We start from the raw sequence: 25,740 nt of genomic DNA on the forward strand, positions 1-25,740 counted from the left end.
AAATCATAAACTAACAAACTTTTTTTACTACAAAACTGCAAAATATTGCCTTAAGTCAACTCTGAAAATCACTGGAAGGAACATTAAAAGAAATGAAGTTTGACTCAACGTCATTATGAGATAATGGTTAATGGCCGATTAAAGAAGAGATCTTGTGTCTGGACCCAAGACGACACAAAGAGTCAGACTGGGGAGATTGTCTCCAATACCGCATTTGTCTTTGTACAAGAATAACATCATTTAGAATGTGCAAATTTAAAATGTGTAAACATTGTGACGACAATTAACAGAAAGACACATAAAATGATACTTGTGTGCGTCTGCGTCCGTTGTCCTGGTGCTACAGCCTACCTACGGATGCTACTGTATAAATATATATATACATAAATATACAACTTATTTTAGTCCAAATAAGTATCAAAATGTAAATAAGTATTTTATATACATGGTACATTGAATAAACAACAGTTTTTTTATTAAATCATGGGGAGGGAGTATCAAAAGAAGAAAACTTTAAACTGTATAACTCTATTTACAACTTTGTCCATGAGTTGATGAATACAGTCAAACCAGTCGGTCTGCTGCCTGCATGATGTGTTTAGTCCTACAGTGTGCAATAAAAAAAACCTCAGTTTAAATAAATGGTGTTTTTGTAGCAGTGCAGGAGATTTTGTCTGAGATGCCATTCCTTCCCTGCCACTGCATTAGACTCTTCCTCCCTGCCTCTGTTACTACGGTAACAGAGCTGCTACTGACTCCTAGGGTCAGGCAGTGCCGCAATGAATAGCAATGAGAGACAAATTCTCACATAGAATTACACGGTAGTGTACAGGTATGGCACTATGCAAACACACGCAGTGGTAGCGTGGGTTTGCTTTTGCACGGGTCAAAAGTTTGGGGATGGTTGGTACTGACCTCTGTGTCTTCGACCTTCCTGTAGTACACCTCATACAGGATGATGAGGCCGTTAGGGGAGCGAGGGGAGTCCCATTTGATGAGCACGTAGGGAGGCTCGGCCGCCACGATCTCATGGGTCACAGTGCCCGGGATGTCGTCTGCCTTCTCTGTGGGGACCACGCGTTAAAGACAAGCGCATAATGTGAGCAGTATGAAGCATTGTATTTTCACAATGTTCTAGTTGCAAACTTTGTCCCAGATTGTGCACATGTGACATCCATGCATGTTTAAAACATTTTGTTTATTGTGATGAGACCCATGGCCCTTTCTTTGCTGCATCCATGGGTAAAGGCTAAATGCTAATGTTCATGTCAGTGTGTGTGTTCAGTTTGTCAAATTGATATATACTCCAAATATATATATATATTTATACGCCAAACGACCAATCAACACCTCCCTATGGACCTTCAACAATAACTGATCATTCTAACATTAAGTTCAAATTTCCACTGAGACATTTGTACTTGTTCTTACCCTCTGGCATAGTCCGAGCACTGACCAAAGAAGCCAAGCTGCATTGTTCGACGTCTTTTACTTTGTTGCAGGCTATGATCTCTATCTTATAACTGGTAAAGTGGTGCAGGTTGGAGATGACTGTTGACTCTTTTGAGGACACTTTTAGTTCCACCTGAGCAGAAAAGATGAAAAAGAAGTCATTAGTTCAACGGTGTCAGTGATTTCAATGGAGAATAGTGCCATTCATGTGCCATTCTGAGGCTAGACTGAACAGGAAGGAGATTTTCCTTTGCTCTCTTTCCAGGGGGGACAAAAACAAAAATGTGTCTGCTTTTAATGTTACGGAATGTAACTTAGAGGCTCACAAAGTTGAAAGAAACGCATAGAGTTGAATAGAACATTTTTTTTCCCGTTACACTTGAATTTTGAGTTACATGTAAAAAGGAGTTTCGATTTTTTCTTAGATTACATAAGCGTTTGTGATGCGGAACAGAAAAAACAATCAGCACATAAAATGACAAATAAGACAAACAGCGCAGGACCTTGGATCCTTCCTCGTCTTCAGGGGGGACCGTCGTGGATCCGAAAGCCAGGCCGGGGGCTGCAGGGAGGAAGAATGAGGGCAGGGTGGCGTTGGCAACTCCAACTGAGCGCCGGCGTCGAGATGGCCTGCACAGACAGGACAACAGGTGAAGCAAAAGTCACAGGAAATGCCCGCCGAAAACCTGAAGGGGGCAGTGTTCCTTTTAAGAGCCTTTTACACACAGTCCTCTAACACAAATGGCTCCCAGAAAAGGTACAATAAATGATCAAAAAAGAAAAGCCAGAAGCATTTGAACCATGTGAATCAGGACCTGGCAGATGGAGCAGCAGTGTGGAGGAGGCCAGTAAAGACCCCTGCTCACACTAACCTTTACAGTGAGTTGCAAGTCTGACTGCATGACACATATCCACGAATACCATTCAATGCCCCGCTGGAAGGGCTACCGACTGTCACCCCTGTGTGGTGCCAACGAGCAGCGCCACCTCACTAGTGGTTGTGAGTGTAGGTCCACCACAAAGGTCATGAACCTCAACTAACTAGCACACACAACACCTGCAGTGCAACGCTGCGGAAGGACGGGAAGAAACACTGTTAATAAATCCGAAAATGATCTTCCCTCTTTCCGAAATCACCACCATCAGTGTCCTTAAGTAGCACACTTCACCCCAGGGCTGCAAGGCCCCTCCTTCACTGTACCGGGAAACATTGTTAATGTGGAACCGACACTTGCTCATGCAGAAGAAAAACATGACCTTTCCTTCATCCATTTGCGTGAGAGCACGAGGAGTTCTTTGTGTACTACAGCGTATGGAGTTGACCGTGGCTGATTCGACAGCATGTGTTCAAAATCCAGCTGAGGCGTGTGTGAGTTTGAGTGTTTGTGTGAGTTTGAGTCCACATGGCGGTCTGCATGACTGAGCCCCTGACTAACATGAATGAAGTTCTATCTTGATCTTGAAAAAGTTGCAACAGAATTTTCATTACCAATTTTTTGGCACTTAATTAGAATACGGGGCGTGTACCTGCTCTCGAACACTTCATTGTGGAGGTAATTCTCGAAGGTCTTGCGATACTCTATCTCCTCCTGCTCCTTCTTAAGCTGGTAGTCAGTCTTGGGGCAGGCGCAGCACCGGCCCCCTGAGGTGGGCTCGTCTGTGTGGTTCCACTTCTGCTCATCCTCACTGTCCGGGGGGGTCGGGGTACGAGACGGCAGCTTCATCCCTGGGCAGAAGAAATAGGCGTGAGGGAAAGCCACGCAAGTACATGTAAAGTGCTCGCAAACAGCCACTCGGGGCGGATTTGAATGCACCAACAAGTGGATACTGACCTTGGAGGCAGTAGTCAAACTTGTAGAGGTCACTGTCCTCAGACTGCTTACGACAGATGACGCGGTAGTGGGTGATGTTGCCGTTGGGATTGGTGGGGGGCTTCCACTTCAGGATGATCTGAGAGGACGAGTTGGAGGAGGAAATGGGGTCCAGAGGCACCGAGGGTTCTGAGGGGGATGGAGGGAATCAACCGTCACAACTATGTCGGTGACAGAGGGAATTTGGTTCTATGTGGGAAAAAAACAACACTTCCCCCTCATTTATTTATGGATTCCCTGATTTTTTTGCTTGGAATTTTCTGTTCTTCAACTACAAACGCAGTTGAAGGACTTAACGCGTCCGGACCAAAGTTTTTTCGCTGATGGATTGTACAGTACCAGTCATAAGTTCACTTTCTCATTTAATTGAATCCGATTCAAACTTTTAACTGGTAGTGTAAATTTAATATCCTTGAAGTGTGAACTTGAATTGTGAGTTGGAAGTTAAACTTGATACATTTGTTCACATTATCCTTTCTGACGCTCAGATTCAGTGTAATGAAATTCTGAATGTGATCATATACCCAAAGATAACCCTATAATTAGAATTTAAGCTATTGTATCACAGTGCAACATCCACATAAAAATCTACAGCTGCAAAAGGAATTCAATTATTTGACTAGTCTCTCTTCAACTTTAAATATACAATCCGAAATTTTGATTCTCTATCATTTATTTATCATCCCATTGTGAAGTCAGAGTCAGTGAAAATCAAAGTCTCTAAAAATAGGATTTCCTGAACCAATCCACACTCGCGTCTTTAGGCGGTGTAACTTACTGGATGCATCGGTGCGGACGTAGATGATCTTGCTCTTGGCTCCGTTGACCTGCTGCTCGTCAGACGTAGATAGTTGGGTTTTGACCATGATGGCGTACAAGGTCCAGGGCTTCAATGGTCGGATAAGGTACCCTGGATCATCCGCCTTCTTGCCCTCCGTGGAACGTTGCGGAGGATCAACGTCGGCAATCGCCCAGCTGTTGGAGCCGCATGCGTCCTGTCCATCAAACTCCGTCACGTTCCTGTACAGCCTGGAGCAGGTGGAAAGACAGAGATCACAGAACACGGATAAACAGCTTCAAACTATATTAGATGGCACATGCTGGTAAAAGGTAATACGGGGAGACAAACAAGTCAGTGCTTTAAAGATTATATAAAGCATTTTCATTGATGTGTATTTAACTTTAACAGTCTGAAATATATCGAGTCTCCCTATTGTTTGTTTGAGTGCTGCAGCAAAGAGAGAGCGATGCAGGGGACTAGCATGGTTGAGGTGAATGCATCATCCAGCCTCTCAGAATCAAGTTCGGACACGTTAGAGTAGAGTAAAAGCCGTACTGGTCAAGTTACTGACATGACATTCAAACCGTAGCTAAAAATAACCCCTGGTGTGTAGCCTGTATTGCAGGAACACTGATCGTAGGTGTGAATACATGTACATGTGGTATGGGAACGTCCAGGGATTTTTGTCAGATACTTACGTCTCTTTGTAGAGAACCATAAATCCCAGCAAGTCTCTGAAGTCTGAAGGCCAAAAGGGCTCCCACTTCAGCATAATCATATTTGATGAGGTCTTGATCAAGGTGAATTTCAGCAGCTTGGTCACACCTGGGGGGGAAACACACTATCCTTATCACATGCTATTGGTAAAAGAACAGTACAACCTCAAATACCCCAACGCTACTGAGGTACGGACAATCATAATAATAAAGGACATTAACGGTATAATTTTGTCTGAAATGATATTGCACAACATTAGACCTGCAGAAGTGAATACAGTATTTCATCCAAACATTGTTTTTAGGATTACATAAGTGATGTACTGTGAGCTCATCTTGAGGTAAAAACAAAGCATTAGGCAAAAAAGCACAGCTAGCACAAAGAAATCTAGAGCATATTAAGAACATTAAATGAAATGGCATCAGTAAGGCGGTGACCATCGGATGAACATCAGTCTGACATTCTGGGTATCTTACAGGAGGCTTGGTCCCCGTTGGTGCGTACAGCGATGTCGTTCTTTTGGTTGCGCTCCTTGGTTCCCGTCACATTCTCCATCTTTCTGATCTCAGACATGCAAAGCTTGGAGTTGTAGTGGAAGAACATACGACCATGATGGATGGTCAGGTTGTGCTTGGACCAATCCCACAGCTCATGCAGGTTCTGGTTGTCCAGCGCGTAGAAGGCGAAGACACTGAGAGCGACAGGGAGGAGCCGGATAAAGAAATGCACACAATGATCTGAGCGGAGAGTAGAGACGAGACGAGACTTACTCTCCCTCAAGATGCTCGCCCCTGATAACACGCAGTTTGCGGAGGAAGGACAGGGAGACCAGGGCGTAGGCTCTGCGAACAGTCAGGTGTCCTGTGATTTCCTCGAGCTGGCCCAAACTAGCCTCCAATTCAGCTGCAATATTATCTGCAAGGACAAGGAGATTTGATTGTAAAGATTTGGCCAGGAAACAAACACAGACGGTCGTACGATCAGACACAGACAGTAGGGCTGGAGGTCCTCAACATTGCCTGAGACTGAGGGAGCAGGAGACAGACACAGCGGGAGAACCAGAGCCTCTACTGGAGGCCCAGCAGGCGCGGTAGTACTCACTCCCTCCTCGGATCTTGATGATCATGTTGCCGTGGAGAACGGTGCATCCTCTCAAAGCCTGGGCCGAAGTTACAGAGTCAATCGTCTTGTTTCCCGCACACAGTTTAGGACAGAGACCTGCACATGGCGAACAGGTCAACCTACACAGAGAGTGAGTGGAGACACGTGCACAGATTAGAGCCAGAAACACAACAACGTCTAGAGCAATGCAGAAAATACTATGCTGATGTCCCGGGCAGAGAACATTATTGTCCACGGCACATTCTAAAGTGACAAAACTACAGAGCCCGCAATGTTTTGGTGTGCAGTTATTAGAAATGGAAAGGCGCATAATTGGATCAGGCCCGGTGACGTACTCGTGTGACGTGAGCTGGGACCGGGGATGACGAGGCATTTTGAAAACAACAGGGAATCTGTTTGAGGAAATTAAGCTGAACATTAATTCTAGTTGCGGTTTATGGCTGAGTTTGATCCAAATATTCTTTGCTATCCGTATGCAGCAATTGTAAATAAGAATGCTCATTCAAGAACTTCCTTTATACGACTTCCATAAATATGACATTAGAAAAAGGACTGCCTAATAACCAACGTGGGATCAATATCCATAATTACCGTAAATTGACAAATAATCAACAATACTGCACCTTTCTTAAACTCATCATCTCAAATCAAAGACAACCTTTCCATTCAATGAATGAAATGATGGATTCAAAGGTGAATCTGTATAATTCTCTCAATTCATTTGATATCCCATAATGAATCCATAGGCTCTTAGTCGTGGAATTAGGTTACGGAATCCATCAGCCACATCCGATCCTCCTTTATTTTTATTAGCACCGTGGAATATAGGAGAGTGCTTCATGGTCCTTTGCTTTCATTTCTTGTCACATAAACAACACACACACACACACACACACACACACTCACTCAAATGCACCAAAAAACAACAAAAGCAACACGACTGAAACACCATCTGCAGTTTCTAACAGGCATTCCCCTCTCTCAGCTCGCTGAGTGGCATTCTCTCCCTGGAAACATGTGCTTGTGCACGTAAGCACACACACACACACACACACACACACACACACACGTATACTGAGCAATGAGGCCTTGATAGCGCTGCCTTTCAGTGAATTCATTCACAAAAGGCAGGCCTTGTCTAGTGAGCCGGGTACACGCCACACAGAGAAAAGGGATCCGATGCTTCATTCACAAATGAACACTTTTTATGAGAAGCCCTCTCGAAGGAACATAATCCCTCCCTTTACTTCCACTTCCAGCTTCGACACCCCCCTGATCACAAAGGTCAGCCTGAGACGTAAACTAAAACGCTGCTTTTTGGTTGGTCTGCTCCAAAAACCTAAATATACAAGTGAGCTTCGCCCACCAAACGCGTTCATCAGGGGCCTGCTCTTTTTTTTTTCTTCTTTATATAAAAAAAAATTAAAATAGAGAGCTGGGGGTGACGATGGTTCACTGGATCAGATTTTGAAGCCGTCCGATCGGGGATTCAAAACTCAAAGAAGAGGAGACAAATGACATCCAGCAGCAGCCTTGGCAGGCACCTTTTCAAAGCAGCCCCTGGCCCGGGGAGCAGCTAACAAAGGATGCTGTTGTTCGCTGCGGGGACCATGCGAGCTCTGCATGCACTGGCATTTGTAAGCTCACCCCGAGTTAATTCTATGTTTATGCAACTCTTATTATAATCCCCCTTTCCAGGAAGCGCGCACACGCACACACACACACACACACACACACACACACACACACACACACACACACACTCTCACCAAAATTGTGCCCAAACCTTTCGCCTGTTAATAGACAGGAGATGCTATGGACGACATTCACCATGGGGGCAACAAACACTTCGATCCCAGGGGTGTGGTTTTGGTCCTTGTCTGGCTTTTCCCGTCCCCAGAGAAAGAGAGAGAGAGAGAGAGCGCAAATACACACCTGCCTTCTCCCAGTTTCCATCTTATCAAGCTCTTAATAATTTCCGTCAATCAAAGGCCAAATGATTGCTTCGCCTCTCAGACTCATGGCCGAGTGGAAACACTGTAATTGTCTCTTAAACATCAGTAAGAAATACATATTATTGTTTCTCTCATTCCTTCTCCCACGTACAAAATCATATATTCAACTTCTCGACCGTAATGCTCCAGTTGCCGTGTGGAAAGAAAGAATGTTTTGGGCTGTTGTACTGAAAAACACAGACGCACAGGCAGACAGACAGACAGGCAGAGCCCAGCGGCAGCTCTTAAAGAGACAGTGTTCCTCTGTCCGGCTGAACTCCATGACTCGGACTGCAGGGTCTGCTAGAACCATCTGCAACAGAGGCCGCAGCCGGCGCTCAGGTTTGGTTTTGGGCCCGAGCCCGGCGGAACCAGACCAATTGTGCGCACGCGCACACGCACGCACGCACGCACACTCAAGCACGCACGCACAGCTGAAGAGGCAGTTGAAGGCAGAGAGAAAATATATCCAAGTGAAGGATAGATTGTAAACTCAAGATTTAAAGGGGTGCTTCAGTGCGATTCTTAGAGGAGTAATTTCGGGGGGTTTTAAGCTCTTGATTGTGAACAAAATCATATTTTTTGTCAACTAAGAACTTCTTTGGGCAAGGACCGCCCCAAAGCATACTAAGGATCTAGACGTATGTTGCAGAGGTAAATGTATTAATTAATACAAAAGCACTATTGACACACAGCAAAGGGCAGGAAGAATTCTTTATTGTCTTTTGACGTCGCAGAAAAATCAGGACGCCAACCATCTCCTCTCCTCTGTGTCGCTCCTCGTCGTTCTGTGTGTGTGTGTACTCCTATGTAGAATGTGTGTTGCCTGTCTGTCTGGGTGGGTGTAGCGTCTGCCAGGCTAAAGCCGCTGTGATGATGACGCTTGTTCTCGCTATAACCAAACCATAGCAGCGAAACAGACACACGGAGGCCCCCTGATAAAAACATCCACACATACATCCACACGTAACCACGCAAAGAATGACATTCTGCCTTATAACTCAGGGTATGAATGTGACTTAAAGCAATATTCTTTTCTCTCTAAACAGCTGATAATCCCTTCGGGATGGAAGCATACACGGAGAGAGTCAATCTCTCTTTTTTACACCCAAAGTAAGTTTTTTTGGAAAGATTAATGTTCTGTTGAAATGTTCTTCCCATTTCCGCTGGGTGCACTAAAGCTCCGCGCACGAGGGTGTTTATTATTTACCTAATAAATATATCACTCTCTATATATATAAACCTCCATCTGGACACAGTGGACATACCACCATCACCACCCCCCCCGCCCTCCCACCCAGCCTGAACCTGGAAAAAGTAACCCGACCAAACGCTTTACTGGGAACGAGCTAATGTAGTCGCGAACACGCTCGCCACACACACACACAAACAAACACTCAAAATGCATGTGCTCACAAATGTATACGCAAAACACTTGAATATTCACAGGTACGCCAGATACACAAACACCATCAATCACCCGGCCCGACTACGGCTCCGGGCGCTGCAGACATCTCTGGGTAAATCTCATTGGAAAAAAAACTAAAAGCTCAAAAGCAGCTCAGTGCTTCGTTTTCACCCCATCGCCTGCTAACTTTCTTCTCCACACTCCATTGGCGTGTCTCTCGCCGTCTTCGCAGCAACAGAACTCCTACTCTCTGAAGTCTTTTGTCACAGCACAACAACACACAACAAGTCGGCCACTTCTTGGTAGGTGACTTGGCTTATAATACGAGTTTTTTTGTATTCAACAGGCCACTCTTGCGAGCGCCGTTTAGTCAGATATGCCTGGCCAAAAAACAAAACAAACAGGAGTGTTACATACGTCCCCGTTTGTGCTGAAATACGTTCGTTCCTCAGTGTGCACACCTGTGTATGTGTTTTGAAAGCACGAAAACAGGAAAGGTCTCAGAACACATGCTGGGGCCTCAAAACAAACACGTGTCCGCTGCGTTTAGCAAACAGCTACCGGCGCTAAGTGAGGAGGCCAGCGATGTTCCTCTACCGCCGGTTACTTCAAGTATGCTAAACAAGGTCGTGTCCTTGCCGGTTCCACACGCAGGCAAAGCTGTGTGCTAAACAGGAGCAGGTGACGTCCAGACTATTTTTTGTTACATTATTTTTACATTCAAAAGGCACCTGGCTGACACCTTTATCCAAATTTTTGACCTTTTTTTTAAAACTTTTAACCAGCTACACTACTATTACTATTGTGTTTAAATACATCCAGCAAGTACTGACAATCAGCCAGCAATCCTTATTACTATTATTTCATAGGAAGTAATCTCATGAGATTCACTCAACCATACTAAGTGAACAGGTCCCAGACGGACTGTTGAGCTCAGGTTCTGAATAATCCCGTGGATAGGAAAATAATTGGCTATTAGGTGGATAAAGACCTGGGCACATTATTTCACCTCAGTGCACCCTTCTACGCTGTTTCCAAAATAATCACCACTTCAGCATGAATACAAACGTTGCTTCATTCGTTGCTTCATTCGGTTGACAAAAATATTTCTGTACGCAACACAAAACCCAGTTTTAGTAAATTAAGTTCACGGATTTAATTTGCATGTGAAAAGTCCATAAAAAACTTTAACATAGTGTTAAAGCATATGTCAGTCTGGGAACGATTTGACTTGATGCAGCTGTGTAATCATTGAGAACATGTGATGGAGGCTGTGAAAACCCCATGGACCCATTCACAGCAACTGAGATTAGAGGATTTATTTTCATTTGACACGTAGTCTCAGGACCATATAGAAACTTGTGTTTTGGGCATTTGGTAAACTTATCATACCAGTAGTAACTGACATTATAGCCATGAGCTATATGTATTTTCATACGGTATTCTGCATATACCTCACAGGCTATAAATTGACACTGAACTTGTAAATCCTACAACCTGCCAAACAACACTGTTCACGTTTAATACCGAGACAAACAGAGATGCAGGTGATGTTTGTGTCTTGACTCCTCTGCTGCTTTTCCACAGGGGAGACTTTCCATAGAGGAAAACTACTGCAGCCCTTTCTGTTTGATCAACTTCCCAACACAATCACCTTTTGTGTGCAAAGGTTATTGAGTGTGTTCAGTGACCACAATCCACTGTCACAGGAGAATGATTTGTTGTGGGTGGAAACTAACTAACTCTCCAATCGTGTAATGACGGCCACCATCACGGCAGTGTTTATGGTAGCATTAAAGGTGTGTGCGTGTGTGTGTGTGTGTGTGTGCCGGACGTACGTAGTGGAGTTGATAGTGGTGTATCCTGACGGACACTCTGGAATACAGGCTCCATTGTGGATGACATATTCGTGGCAGCCCAACTCTCGGTCCTGGTTCAACTTCTTAGAATCCTTACACTGGTTGTGGAGCTCCTGGTTTGAAAAAAAAATAAAAAATTAAACGATTGCTTTCACCTGCGTATGTAAGTTTACTGTGTCGACATTATAAGAGTCAACCTTAAAGAATTTGAATTATCACCAACCTGGCAGAAGGAAAAGCTGACACAGCGCCAGCCCCTGAAGACGTAGTATCCAGGAGGACACTTTTCCATGCAGTTATTCCCGTGCTGGAGGTTCCTGCAGGCCACACAGCTACTTGCATTACCTGGCTCAGAACAGCCGCCGAGGCACTGGTCATGGCAGCACTGGCCCTTGTGGTTACACGCACTATGCCTACAGTTGTCCAGGCACACTGAGGAGAAACAGAGGGGGAGGACAAAACGTAAGGACGAGGTTAACGACTGTACACACAGATTTAGTAATGTTTTTTTTTTTACCCTAATTAGTATCTCTATAAAAATTGCGTTGGTAGGCAGAGACGTGTCGCTTTCTCAGACGCCGTGTCTGGCATTTAACAGCTCGCCAAACGTTAAAAAACAAGAAGGGGCCAAATGAGCGGAGCCCCCTGTGGTCAAAATGGCCACCGAGTGGTGGTTCGCTCTGATCTGTGAGCAGCGAGGGAACCGCATGCATGTTTGCTGTGGAAGTACAAACACATGAACATGGCTGCGTGAACTATAAACAGGTGTTCTCGGCCGAGGCCTTGTGGTTCCTCGCTGCTGGAGAAAGTTGGAGCTGCCATCGAGGGAGGGGAGGGGGGGAACTGAAACAAACGTCGACCCTTAAAGAGAAAACGTAATTAAAAAAAACACAAAGCTAAGATTTATCAGCGATTCCCTTGGCTGGCTGATGGATTGCAGACTGTAATGTTAACACACCACTAGGTTGAGAGAAACAAAGATCCCAAATGAACCCCCGACATGAACGTCAATCGAGTCGCTGCTGCTAAAATTGTTGCATCAACAAGTTGAATCAAGGCTACAACAGCATGACCTCCCGTCTGTGTTCTGGGGTTGTGTTGAAAATCTACTCAATTTGCACAATATTAGACCAACACTAATTAGCATTCAAGGACACAATCAGACAACTCCCACCGTAATCGGCATGCTGACACGTATTTGGACAACTAGTGAATGCAACCCTGGCATCCATGAAGTGTCCACAATTCACACCTGATGAGCAACGGCGATCGTCTGCACCACCATGGAAACCACCTTAATTGCTATTAGCTTTAACACTATAGGTCATTGGCTCATGTCAAGTTCAATTTGACCTGTTTGGAAACAGCATTTGGTGAAAGAGCTTTAGTGTCAATTGTGATTGGATTAGCCGTTAGGTTTGCCCCGTTCCCTGTAATGATCCAATAAACTGGCTGTTATTGCCTCGTCTGATGACCAGTACAGACTCATTACATCTCACCTTATGCCAGGCGCTGGTCTTTTTGCCAACTACACATACTGATGGGGACAAACAGGATAGGACATAACAATAAGCAGCGAGTTAACGGAGGATGCCCTGTTCATTTCAGTCCAGGATACAATACATAATAAAAACTAATCGGGTCAGTTCTATTTACTTCGAAATTGGCTGGATTAAAAAAAAGCTAAATATCTACAGTGTGTTGATCAACGACTCTCAACATGCTTCTCCGCGTCAGCCTTAATATCACGTGTGAACTGAACCAGAGAGCGTCAGGGCACAAAGCAGATCCAGGGCAAATAAAAGGGTGCAAACATGATTTGACCCTGCTTTGAGTGTCTAATACACACATACTTAAAAGGGAAGGTTCTGAATTAGTATTTTGGTTAGCTTTCGATAATCAAGTTATCCGTACTGTGAGCAAACCTAAGGACCACCACCCGCCCTGTGCACAGGAGGGGTGCCCATTGTGGTGCCTGAGTAAAAGCAGAGAGGACAGACGGTTAAAGAAAAGAACAATGACAAGAGGGACAGGAGGGTGGAAACTGCAGAAAAGGGGGAAGACTAATAAAGTAAAAAAAACATCATTTCCACCTCCCGGGTTGGTTCAGGAGTTGCTCAACTGCATTTTCTTTACTGTGAGCCAATAAACCAAAACGCTGCACACCGTCGTCTCTGACCCACAGAGAAAAATGCTCTTCTTCGGCCCTCCCCCTCTCGTCTGTCTGCTGTGTGTGTGTGTCCATGCTGTGACCACGGCGTCACGTAGCGCGGGAGGGAGGCGACTGCTCGCACTGGCTCCAGCTCCAGTCGAGGATCCGTGCCTGGGTGCCGCTCCAACCCCAGATCCACCCTCAGCTTCAGCCAATGCGTTTGCCGACTGGGGGAGGCAGCCATTCAATGGCCTTCCATGTCGGGGAGGAGAGAGACGCCCAGGGTTAACCCTGGCCTCGCTGGGACAGACAGGGGGCAGACGCAGCCAAGCAGCCAGTGCGCCGGGGAAGACTGCTGCTTCGGCTGAATTACGACTGAAACAGAGATAGCTAGTTCCATCCACTAAGGCGCCCTTTTATGTTCACTTCAGTGATTATAATTTACATTTATGACGCACTACCATGGTATCTTATTCAATATTTTTATTATATTGTATTAATCTGAGGTATATTTTACCCCTTTTTTTCCCTCTCGCCTCTCTACCGGATCACAGCACAGCCGTCTCAGTGGGGAGGGCTACGGCAGCGTAACAGCTTTATTCTTCATTCCGCTCACGCTAGCACTGGGCTACGCGAGCTAGCTGCTATGCCAAACATGCTCCAGTCAGCTCACTCATTCATTCATTCATCCCCTCCTCCGTCCTCTTCTCTGACCCTCCCATCCACCACAGCCTCACCCTGCCCTGCACCACAATCTATCTCTCTATCTGCCTGCCTGCCTTTCTAGGCCACTCAAGCCCTCCCACTTTCATTCATACAACGCCTTGTTTTGTTTTCGAGCTGGCTGCATGGGGGGATGGATGGAAGGAGGCATGGATGGACGGACGATTTCCCTCGTGCATCAACAACAAGAGGAGGAGGAGGAGGAGTAGGAGGGGGCTGTAGCATCCTGGAGAGCTAATCTCTCATTAAGCTTAACACACACACATACACACATTTAAACCTCACAGTGTCATTCAATAATTTGCCTGCCGCTTCCTTACACACACACACACACGTTTCGAGTAAGGAATTTAAATTCAAAGGCGCGTTGTGTTTACCTTTCATTTGGCCGCGGCAGTAAAGAGCCCTGTCTGTACGGCCGCCCGGGGAAGGAACATGGGAAAAGCCGGGCAGCCAATAGCCTGCTGCCACACACGGCAACACTTCCTGCTCTTAACACATAAAACCTCCCCTTTAATTGGCGGTGTTGTCTACAGGCGATGTGCTGGGAACAATAACAAACACGTTTTTACCCCAGAGCCATTTACTCAGGAGAACAAATGCACGCAGACGCACATCCAGCCTGTTGCGCGCGCGCACACACACACACACACACACACACACACACACACACATAGACTTTACTATATTTGGCCACGGTGGGAGTCCTAAGCTTCAAAAGCTTTGCTGTAAAGGCTGAGTGATCTGATGTGAGACATTCACCCTGAAGAGAGTCGAAGAGAGAGACGGGGAGGAGGGGAAAGGCTGTAAACAAAAAGGCTGATTGCTGGGAAGGAGAGAGTGATACTGTCATAAGAAGCGTCAACACACGCAAGCCCACTAATAGACAAATACAAATACACAGAGGCGAAGGTCTGTGTTTGTTCACCGATACAGCGGAGAGAGAGAGTGGGGGGGGGGGGAATAAGGTACGTGGAGGATCTGGGCCCGGCGATGTTGAAAGTTCCCTACTCACGATATTGCTTTATGGTAAACAATGACGTGCAAAATCCTGGTCGAAACAAAACCGAACTGAGAAATACGTACGAGCTGGAGGCGCTTATTCTACAAAAGCGCACGCGGAGAACAATATTTTGTTGTTGTTTGTTTTTTTACATTCCATATGTATATATAGTTATGGTTACGGTCCGGTTGGCCTTTCCCCCTTCACCGTTTTACGTGTGAAGTCCTCCAGACTTTGCATGATGTGGCTGAGGAGGCCGTATGAATGGTTGAAATAAGGTGAGGGGTTAAAAATAGCATGAGCAATGAAAGTAGTTCAAATGAGACTTGATATATGAGCCTAATTGTACCGAGAGGAAGTCAAGGCGTCATTCAACTTGTGTTGAAGTCAAGTGAGTACTGCTGTGTAGGAGAAGGAGTAATTCTGATTGTATACACAAACACAATCAAACAACAAACAGTTTTAAATGAAAGTCCTTAATGCTCACAAAAGGCCCCGTTACCTTTTAAAGCTATTTTTTGAAAATCCAGCTGAACAAAGTCCTTGAAAAAAAGCCTGTTATATTACCAAAAGTGTGACAAAAACTCATAATGCTTTTCGAAGAGCAGACAATTCTTAAATTTGAAGTTTTTACGTGTTGCAGTGGGTAAATGCCCAAAAAACAGAATTACTAATTAGTTATTTTCATGGTTTTTTTGCAAAGGTTTTCCTATGCACTTCTGAATTATGTGAAAACATTTTCCAACCTGTATTAAAGGATTAATAGAATAAACGGACATATCCTCCCCTTTCCTCTGCAACAGCCACTCCCTCTCAGGGCTGTTGACACACAGAAGAAGAGCCGCCATGGTGCAGGCAACTCACCAAACACAGAGAGTTTACTCAAGTCTACTTACAAATACCAAGATATTTGTGGGGCAAGCAACACAGATCTGCAAAGTGAGATTCAAAATGAACAACTTTAAGTAATTCTTCAGACGTGAGCTATAGGATCTTTTTGGGAGCCCAACATATCATGAGGTTAGAACTGCGTAAATGAAAGAATTAGGGGGGGGGGCGAGTGATCACACTCATTAATATAAGAAGACTTAAGCACTTTGCCACTATAAAGGCTTGATTAAATCAATTAAAGATTTCTTGCTTTGCTCAAGGACAATTGCAGACTGTTTGTTGAGAGAGCAGAAACTTCTGGTCTTTACTGACTGCCGCAAGATCCAAACAATTGGAGAAGCAACCTAATTATTAGTGTTTTACACAGCTGCCATAGTGTCACATGGTAAGTCTGAATTTAGGGTTGACGGGCAGCCATCCACGCGAACACAGCCGCGCGGACCTGTGGACCAACTAAGCGGGTGAATCAGGCTGAACGAGCGCGGTTCTGCTCTCCTCTTTGCCTGTCTGCTCATTGATCCCCTCGTCTGTCTTCCTGTGTGCCGGCCGGCCTTGCCGGCCCATCTTGTTACCATGGAGATGAGTCCAGACGTTGACTGTGTGCAGTAATTAGCTGCATGCTCCCAACAGGCGTTTTCTTAGATTCCCCTCTAGTCACCGTATGCGTCTTGTCTTTTCATCGGGTCGGCTGGACACTTTCCGTCTCTCTGTCCCTTCAAGCTTTGCGCTCTTGTCTCCTCTCCCTGACTTATTCCCCGTCTCTTGTCGTCTCCTCCTCTTGACCCTCCCCTGGCAGTTTCCTTTCTCCCCCTGTCCCGCCCAGCCATGGTGTGTAGCCCCGGGTGACACATTTACTCCTCCATAAAGCCACATCTAGTGGATCTCATTGCAGACGCCGGGAAGGGAGCTTCAATCAAAGCGTCCCACTGACGGTTCACTCCGCCACTCCCTCATTCTTCTCTCCTCCAGGAGCTCTCGAAAATACCCTCCACAATCCCCCAACGTTCCTCTCCCTCCCTCCCTCTTTTCCCTCCCAGTTCCACATCTTTAATTTTGTCACACTGCCACCAGCTGCTGCATTTGCTGTTGCATGCATTTTTTTTTTTTTTCTTCTGACATCTAGGCGCAAACATAAAAAACACACCAAGACAAGCTGGGACCACACACACACACACACACACACACACACACACACACACACACACACACACACACACACACACACACACACACACACACACACACACACACACACACACACACACACAATGCTGCAGTCAACACAAGTTCTCTCTATCCCTCTCTCTCGCTCACACACACGTACACACGATTACACTTATCGGTTTATATTGTTAATTCTTGCTTGTATATTTTATCTTATTTTAATTTATCTTATTTTATTCTATATTGCACCAATGCACCAAGTCAAATTCCTCTGTGTAACATATTTGGCAATAAATTGCATCTGATTCTGATACGCACAGACACAAATAAACAGGCGCACAAACACACACACACACACACACACACACACACACACACACACACACACCAGGTCAAGCAGGTTTTGCTGACCACACAGTTTGGGGACAGTGGGACAGTGATGGAGAGAGGCAGCACACGTGAACATCCATCTAAAGGGCAAGACACCTGCATCACTGGCCTCATGATGTTCCTTCACGTTTCCACTAGCAAGAATAACTCATAAACACACGCGCACGCGCGCACACACACACACACACACACACACACACACACACCACAACAGAAGCAGGCGTCTCTCTGTAAAATAGCTTCAGCCAACAAAAGGATGGTACCGTGCCGTCAGGTCCAGTGGTCAATCTCTAAAGACTCTGCGACCTGCCGTGGCATCCCTTGAGAGAGACACGCTTCAAACAATGTCGACTTGATTGGGAGGCAATCAGAGTTCAACATTCCACAGCACTTCCACGACATAGAAAATGCAGTTTGATGGAGATTTGGGATTTCTGCTGCTGCTCAATACGCCCACCAAACATCTCATGTGTCCCTTAAAGGAAGTCAAATTAGAACGAATAGAAAAAAAACAACAACCAAGCGCTGGAGACGGAGATCCAACATCTTTAAGTCAAATTAATTTTGGTAATTCAATCTGCGGTGCTGGGGGGGGGGCAGCCCATTCATGACTACGGTGTTTTTAAGCCTTCCCTCTCCGCCTCAATGGCCCATTATCTCCTCATATTAGCCGCAGAAAGAGAGACAGCGGGGAAGGTAAATCACTCTCTCTTTCTCTTTGTCCTCAGTTGACACAGAAAGTACGTTAATCAAAAGGCGGATTGTCAGGTTTCTCTTTCTACTCTCTTCTCCCCTTACTCCATCTCTCTTTCCTCTCCTCCCACCTCCACCTCTGCTTCTCTCTCTTTCCCGGCTTTCTAGTGTTTCAGGGGCTTTGAGTTTAGCTGCCCCTTCGTGACCGGGACATGGACCCTCCGTCGCAGCTGCTGCAGGTTGATGCTTACACTTCAAAAACAAAAATGAAATTATCCTAGTCTGTGAAAAGGTTAGGACTGCAATTCCATAATGCCTTTTTCCAAGAAAAACATGGCTGTGAACAATGTTGCTCTTCTTTGTTTTTTAAGGTGGGGAGCTGAATGTGTTTAATCGGAGCCAGTGAAGAACCTAAAAGATAAGATAAGAAGTTTGAGGATTTTTTTTTTTATGTAAACGCAACTTCCGTATAGATAAAAGAGGTTATCAATGCAGATGCATGTGACAGATGCACACACACACACACACACACACACACACACACACACACACACACACACACACACACACACACACACACACACACACACACACACACACACACACACACACACACACACACACACACACACACACACACAAACAAGTGACACCCTCCTGTGTTTCTGCAGAATGGCCAGCTGCAGTGAGCAGTAGGCACAGTGTGGGGGGGCTTGGGCGGGATGGCTGCAGTGCAGATGCTAGCTGCCCTATTTCATATTCACAGCGTAGCACGAGGCAGAACTACAGAACACAGGCAAGCGCACACACGCGTACACACACGCGCGCACACACACACACACATGCACCTGAGAGCAGAGCAAGAGCAGAGCGCATGATGGTTAGAGGAATAAACAACAAAAAGCTAATACTATAATATTGCTACACATGTCAATTTGGACGATAAAGGAGAACTCTGTGGGCATTTTCTACAGAGAAATAAAATCAATACAATTAAATCACAGACATTACTTCTGTTCTGAGTCACTGCGTTAAGAACACAAAGCTTTGGCCAGATGTCATTTTAAGTGCCCTCACTGCTCTTTGTATCATACAAATCAGAGCACCCCATCCCGCCAGTTTCCTCCCTCCATTCATATCCCACAAGGCCTCAGGAAGGCTACTTACTCTGGGAGGAAGGAGGGAAACTCTCCATCATTACTCAGAGAAACAAGCCTGTCGCGCGGGGTCACATACACACATTCCACCTTCTTGCGTCAAAAATACACCACAAATGCTGCACACGTGTCAGACACGTGGAGTTCTAGTACCTTCTTCTATTGTTCATAGCGACCCTCCCTTCTCCCCCGACCTTAAGACAGGACAATAACATTGCAGTTGCTGGACCTGACTCAACGCATTTCGTTGCCTCAGTACTTGTACCCTGTGCAATGACAATAAAGTTTAATCTAAAAACCCTGCTAAAGGGTTTCAAGACAATTAAACACACACATCCCCCAGAAACGATCATAGCTTTGAGGAGTTGAAAGGCCACAGGTCATGAAAAGTACTCGGGATATTAAATCTAAAAACATGGAGGTCATGATGTCTCCGCACACCAAAACTGTGGTCCTGATTCACAGTCATCCCTCAAAGCCTCACTTCCAAGTTGCAGAAGCCTCCGTTTGACCTCAATGAGACTCATCTTTCCATCAGCAGAGGGAGAGGCCAAGGAAAACAGCCGAGAAGACCGACCAGGGGTCTCCTGGGCCGGTGTGCAGGGACAGATTATGGAGAGGGTTAGTCATAAGCAAAACAGTGTAAAGAATTTGGGGGAAATCGGGAGATCTCTTGCTTCTGTGTGCTCTAACTTTGTTCATCCATCTGGCTGAGCACATCCCCTGTTCTGTTTATCATGGACTGGAAATGTTGTGTGAACTTTATGGGAACCAATATCGGGTTCTGCTGGTTTTTAGGGAGAAAAGGTCTAGAGTTCTAGGGTTCACGAAAACCATGTAGTGTATGGAAAACAAAAAAGGTTTTGATGTGAGACTTCCACTGTCACTTTTTTTTTAAGGAAACAACTCTCTAAAATGCCATCCTACTTCATGGTTATTTGTGGACAAAAGACCTTGAAACCAGGTTGTCGATCAGGAAAAAAACTAACTAAAACTAAAATAAAATACGCAGCCTCTACAGGGCTTTGGATCGCTTAGGAGCTGTAGATGAAAACAGCAGACACACACAGACGTTTTCAGGTTGTCTCCATTTGAGATCAAATTCTAATCAAAACTCATTCGACAGCCGCATGATTTAATCAATCATCCCAACATCTAGCCTCAACAACAGGACACATTTCTGGCAGCAATGTGTGCGTGATTGGGTGCTAGAAACGAAGGACTCCTAAAATCTTCCTGTACAAATACGTATCGGGGAGGTGAGAAAAATTCCGTTTACAAAAAAAATTACAAAGAAATTCACAAATTAACAGAAACAGTAGGTATACAATACACTTAACACCGCCATTGTCTGTTCTCCTCACTAGACAGGATTGATGTGTCCGTCAGCCAGTCGACCCATCAGACATGCTCCTGCAGCAATGCTAATGCATCGTGCGCCACTCTACAAACCGTGCCTAATTAAAACACTAGTTCCAATAATGCCAGTCGAAGGAGAATTCTCCATAAGCACACAGAACCGACTGCCGATGCAGAGGACCAGGCGAGATTATGTGTGTACACACAGCAACGAGAAGCATAGCACATATAGGACGCAACGGTGTCGAGCCACAAAAAACGTCAAAAAATCCAGCTTTACGCCTCCATGTCGCGGCGTCTGTAGTGAGCTGGGCGGGCCGCAGACAGATGCTTCCGACAGCCTATTCGCTCACACTGTGCTCAGACATTCCCTCAGTGAATGTAGGAGGGAGGGATGGAGGCTACGGCTGATGCAGCACGGGAAAACAAGAGCATGATAATGCAAACCAAATGCAATCGATTCAGATGCACAACTGAAGTGAGCCGTGTATGGAGGAAGGGGGGCCAGATAGGAGGACAAAGCTCAAAAAGGTAGGGACGGAGCTGCAGAGGGGCGGAGCAAAAAACCACCAGATATGAGACAACTACTGGGGAAATGATGTGCAAAATAAACCCCAAAAAAACTAAACGGCACGGATTCAACGGGATAAAGACCCGTCCGGTTCTGTCCTCCTATGTCTCACTCACTCTGTCTGATCAGGTGGCTTTGACAAACACCCCTCCCCCAGGCTTGTTTTTCTCTCCTGGAACAGGAATTTGCAGGGCGTCACCTCAAAAACAAGATGGACACATCCGTTAACTAAGGAGGGCAATTAGGGATAGGCGTTATATTAATTTACGGTTCTTATTGCTATCGTTTCTACCACGTGATTAATATCCCATAAAGTTATTTTATTTATATATTTTATCTCTTGAAAAATGTATTTAATTATATAAATGCTATTTTTAAGTATTTCCTTCCATTTTCATGACCTCTAAGTTTAATAAATATTTTCCAGGTTCAATTTATTTCTCCTCAAACATCCAACCACACCAGCAAACCGCTTCCTTTCTGTGGCCGCATCTGTAATACATAAATACAACTGCTTTGTTATGAAAGGGTCGATGAAGGAATCATGTGTCAAGGCTGTTACTTTTATCAGCATTCGATGAACGACACGTGCATTAATCAACATAATTTAACTTCAAGGTCTCCAAAAGAATTTGAGAATAATTAAGATGAGGACAATGGAGTAAAAGTGTGGCAGGGACTTTGTAGTAATCGCAAACAGGCTGCCATTCAGATCTTTTTTTTGGTAAGTTGAACATCTAAGGGGCTCATTGCGTCGGGTGGAACGTGGTCTCCACGTTGTATACATTGCAAGTCTCCTCAAAAAAGGCACAATCAAAGAAGTTTACGCAAAAAAAATACCTTTATTCCTCAAGGCTAAATATGTTTAAAGTGGCGGCCATAGGCCTACACCACGATCTATAACACATGTAGAGAATCTCCCACACTAAGAGTTGTACTCAACGCTTTGGGTGCTTTGTACATTGAATTGACTTAATCCCTCTTCCAAAGGAAGGAAAGCATAGAAGGTTCTTTAAGGGATTGGCAAACAATACGTTTACAAAAAGCTACTGTCTTATTAAGTTTATGGTCATGTTTGGTTAACCTTTAGCAAGCCACAGAAAGGAGGAAGTCAGGGACTTTTGGAGAACCACTGCTGTGCAGTTCACGTCTGACCAACAACATAGAAAGTAGAACAAACAAACAAAAGAAAGGAAACGAATGCACTGAAGACTCACCTCCTGCAACAAGTTTGGAAGTACCCTCGCTCATGTGTGACACCACTTTGACACCCACTACGTCTCTGGCTCCGGCCACTACAGTGAAGGAGGGTGCCCTTTATCCGGAAACCAATTCATAAGCTAATAAGGCTGCGGTTCCGGCATAAAGTGAACATTGGAGGTAGAACAGCTCCGGCACACCGCCTCCCTTTAGGGTCCTGACCGAAGGAAGGATTTGCACAGCAGGATTACCACCGGAGAGGAGGGGTCCCCGCTCGCATCATGCCTGTGTGTGCGTATGCACATACATAATACATGTAGACCCGTGTTTAGAACAAAGACTAAAAGGAACACGGCACATACATTAGGAAGGAGAAAGGGGTGTCGGGGGACTTAAAAAGGGCCTGCTTATCCTTGGGGGGTGCAGGTGTTGTCAACAGAGGCCCCTCTAGCAGGCAGGCAGGCTGGCTGAGTGGGTGAGAGGCGCACAAAGGGAAAAAGCCTTTTCACATGAAAACACAGCAGCCAGGGGCAGCAAACAGAGAGACGCGCCGACACTACCTGTGCCCCACTTTCCAAAAAGCTATGGGTCGATAAAACGATATCTGACTGAGAACCACCACCACACTCACGGCCAGTCAGTGCAGACTATCTGCTTTCTCATTGAGAAATCCCTTAAAAAAAAAGGTGTTCAGAATCTAAAGGATGATGCTTCAACGTCATACCCCCACTGTAGACCCCCACATGTGGCAAACGTACACAGACGTGTGTGTGTGTGTGTGTGTGTGTGTGTGTGTGTGTGTGCGCGCACATCTTTGTAATGAGATTTTAAAAAGTAGAATGAGGGCTAAATGAAATCAGTGCTGAGGGGAATAGCCTGGGCAGTGCAGTGGTTAACAGGAGACAGTAAACAGGTATTGGTGATTGATGCGATCAGCAGCTGCATCCAGCCTCAACTGAAGGACCCGTTGACAGTGCGTGTGTGTAGTGCAAATATTACGATACACAAAAGAAACACTACTACATGGTTTTAATTTGGTCACTTGCAGTTGGAGTGGCAAATATGACCTCAGCTATTTATTTTCTCAGTCCCAAAAAAGTACTATTGGCACATTTATCCTCGTCAGCGGTACACATGGAGATGAAGAGTCTGGAGCATCTGTCTCCATCTACACATGCACATACTGTCCACAGTATGGAGTCCTGGAGCGCCAGACATCCCCTCCTACAGACATACGTCCCATCAAGCTAAACCGGGGGCTGGGTTTGTCATCCAAGCTGTTCTCTGCATCCATCACAGCTAACCAGCTCTCTGAGGGGCCACACAGACACACACAGGTGATCACACACACACACACACACACACACAGACACACACCCCAGAGTGCTGACTTTCAACTGCATTAAACACAGACTGGGTTGTAAGTAACTCTGCAGATCTTCTGGTAAAAGGGAATTGTACCTTTATTTTGAAAGGGTAAAAAGAGGATGTTTCTGCGTTTTGAATGTGAGCTTAACGGAACTTGTTACTGACAAATGTGAATTTTATTTAAAACTATTCGTTTAATGGACCCGTAACAATAATGGCAAAAAGCTCTTACGGTGGTGTTTTTACGCTGACGTTCAAGGATGGTATTGCATGGAAAGGAAGAAAATAAAGGAGTAATTTCACCAGCAGTAAGTGCCATGTCTTTTTATATGCGGGATCCGTTACAGTAAGAGCTTTACCTCGCCAGCTAACCTGCTGCATCAACGGACTATAACGGACTTTAAGGACATTTTTCACGGATATAAAAGAACGCTCGTACGGAAGAATGGAGAAGGGCAGCGGTGAAAAGAAGACGGCGACGTGGTAGGAAAGAGCAAGAAGAGGAGTAAGGCTAGCAAAATGGAGGGAAACGAGACTACTCGGCGCAGCAAGGATAAAGAGCAACAGATCGAAATCCTTCAAAAGGTAATTCAGGAATACAAGGAAATGATAGAAAAGGAAACCGAACAAGGTGCTGTTAGACAAGAACTAAAAGAGTCTTTGCTTAACAAAAAGGAAATGCTTGCTGAACTGTTGAACGATGACGATGAAAATGCTACAGATTTAGCTAACGTTAGACGTTCGGAACGCGCGCGAGCTCCCACGGAAAAGATGCTAGCTTATCGTAAACAAGAGCAGAGCAAACGTGCTAAAAGACTTGATAGCCTTTATGAACAGTGGAAAGCCCAAGCTCGACAAACACGGCAAGAACTAAAATCTGAACTAACAGAAAGTCGATTGGCATGTCTCGCAGACAATCTGGAAATAAGGAAAATCGAAATCATGAAAGTGTATGAAGAATTGAGAGGGTGCGGCCCGCCCGACACTGAGCTAAGGCGCAAAGTTGATGCTTGTGCTGCAGTAACAGGTGACATTATTAAAATCCTGAACGAGAGGCTAACTGGCGTAAATGGAGAATATGATGCAGAATATGAAGGACAGCGCTTGCACGAGCTACTCGAGCCTGACTATGCCCGGTCCATTTACGGCTCCTCTGCCTCAGCGCTAACTGGCAGTCATCGCTCCACACGTTCAAGGGTAGCAGCCAAGCGAGCAGAAGCAGCGGCGGAATTAGCTGCTAAGGAGGCTGAATATAAAATGCTAACGGAGGAAGAGAGTCAACGGGAAAAGATCCGAGTTTTAGAGGAAGAGCACAGGAGGGAATTAGAAAAACACAAAGCAGAATTAGAACGGTTACAAGCTGAAAAAGACTTAAAGGCTGCCCAAGCCAGACTTGAAGTATATGACAGAGAAGTGAAAGAGGAATCTGATGCTCAGTCCTTTCAGTCATTTCAGAACCCTATTCGGAACATTCTGCCTGTCGCAATAAATTGTCCTCCTCCTACAATTGTCACTCCATCTGCTCCCATTGATGTATCCGGCCTAGCACAAGCTGTTCAGGACAGCATCGCTATTAACAGACTTCCAATGCCAGAGCCCCCAGTGTTTAATGGCAATCCCATTGACTTTGTTGAGTGGAAGGCTTCTTTTATTTCACTTATAGATAGAATGAACATTCCCACTACCGACAAGCTGCACTACCTAAGGAGATATGTAGGTGGCTCAGCTCACAAATGCCTAGAAGGGACATTCTATCGTAGTGACAGTGAAGCTTACAGCGACGCTTGGAAAAAGCTCAATCAGAGGTACGGCCAGCCATTTATCATTCAAAAGGCTTTTAGAGAAAAGTTATCCAACTGGTCAAA

At 45.3% G+C, this 25,740-nt stretch overlaps 1 protein-coding gene across 1 annotated transcript in view; it reads right to left on the bottom strand.

Annotated features, from left to right (window-relative positions):
• insrb (insulin receptor b) overlaps positions 1–25,740 on the bottom strand; it is a 67,140-nt gene that overhangs the window by 6,492 nt on the left and 34,908 nt on the right. Inside the window, exons 3-14 of the mRNA XM_040184073.2 lie at positions 11,428–11,636; positions 11,184–11,317; positions 5,923–6,062; positions 5,592–5,736; positions 5,298–5,512; positions 4,803–4,929; positions 4,102–4,352; positions 3,285–3,452; positions 2,980–3,178; positions 1,956–2,082; positions 1,432–1,585; positions 916–1,064 (exon numbers count right to left, since the gene is read on the bottom strand). Coding sequence (XP_040040007.2) covers positions 916–1,064; positions 1,432–1,585; positions 1,956–2,082; positions 2,980–3,178; positions 3,285–3,452; positions 4,102–4,352; positions 4,803–4,929; positions 5,298–5,512; positions 5,592–5,736; positions 5,923–6,062; positions 11,184–11,317; positions 11,428–11,636 — 2,018 coding nt within the window. The remainder of the gene's footprint in view (positions 1–915; positions 1,065–1,431; positions 1,586–1,955; positions 2,083–2,979; positions 3,179–3,284; positions 3,453–4,101; positions 4,353–4,802; positions 4,930–5,297; positions 5,513–5,591; positions 5,737–5,922; positions 6,063–11,183; positions 11,318–11,427; positions 11,637–25,740) is intronic.

Source organism: Gasterosteus aculeatus, chromosome 8 (assembly GCF_964276395.1).
Source record: "Gasterosteus aculeatus chromosome 8, fGasAcu3.hap1.1, whole genome shotgun sequence".
Lineage (NCBI taxonomy): Eukaryota > Metazoa > Chordata > Actinopteri > Perciformes > Gasterosteidae > Gasterosteus > Gasterosteus aculeatus.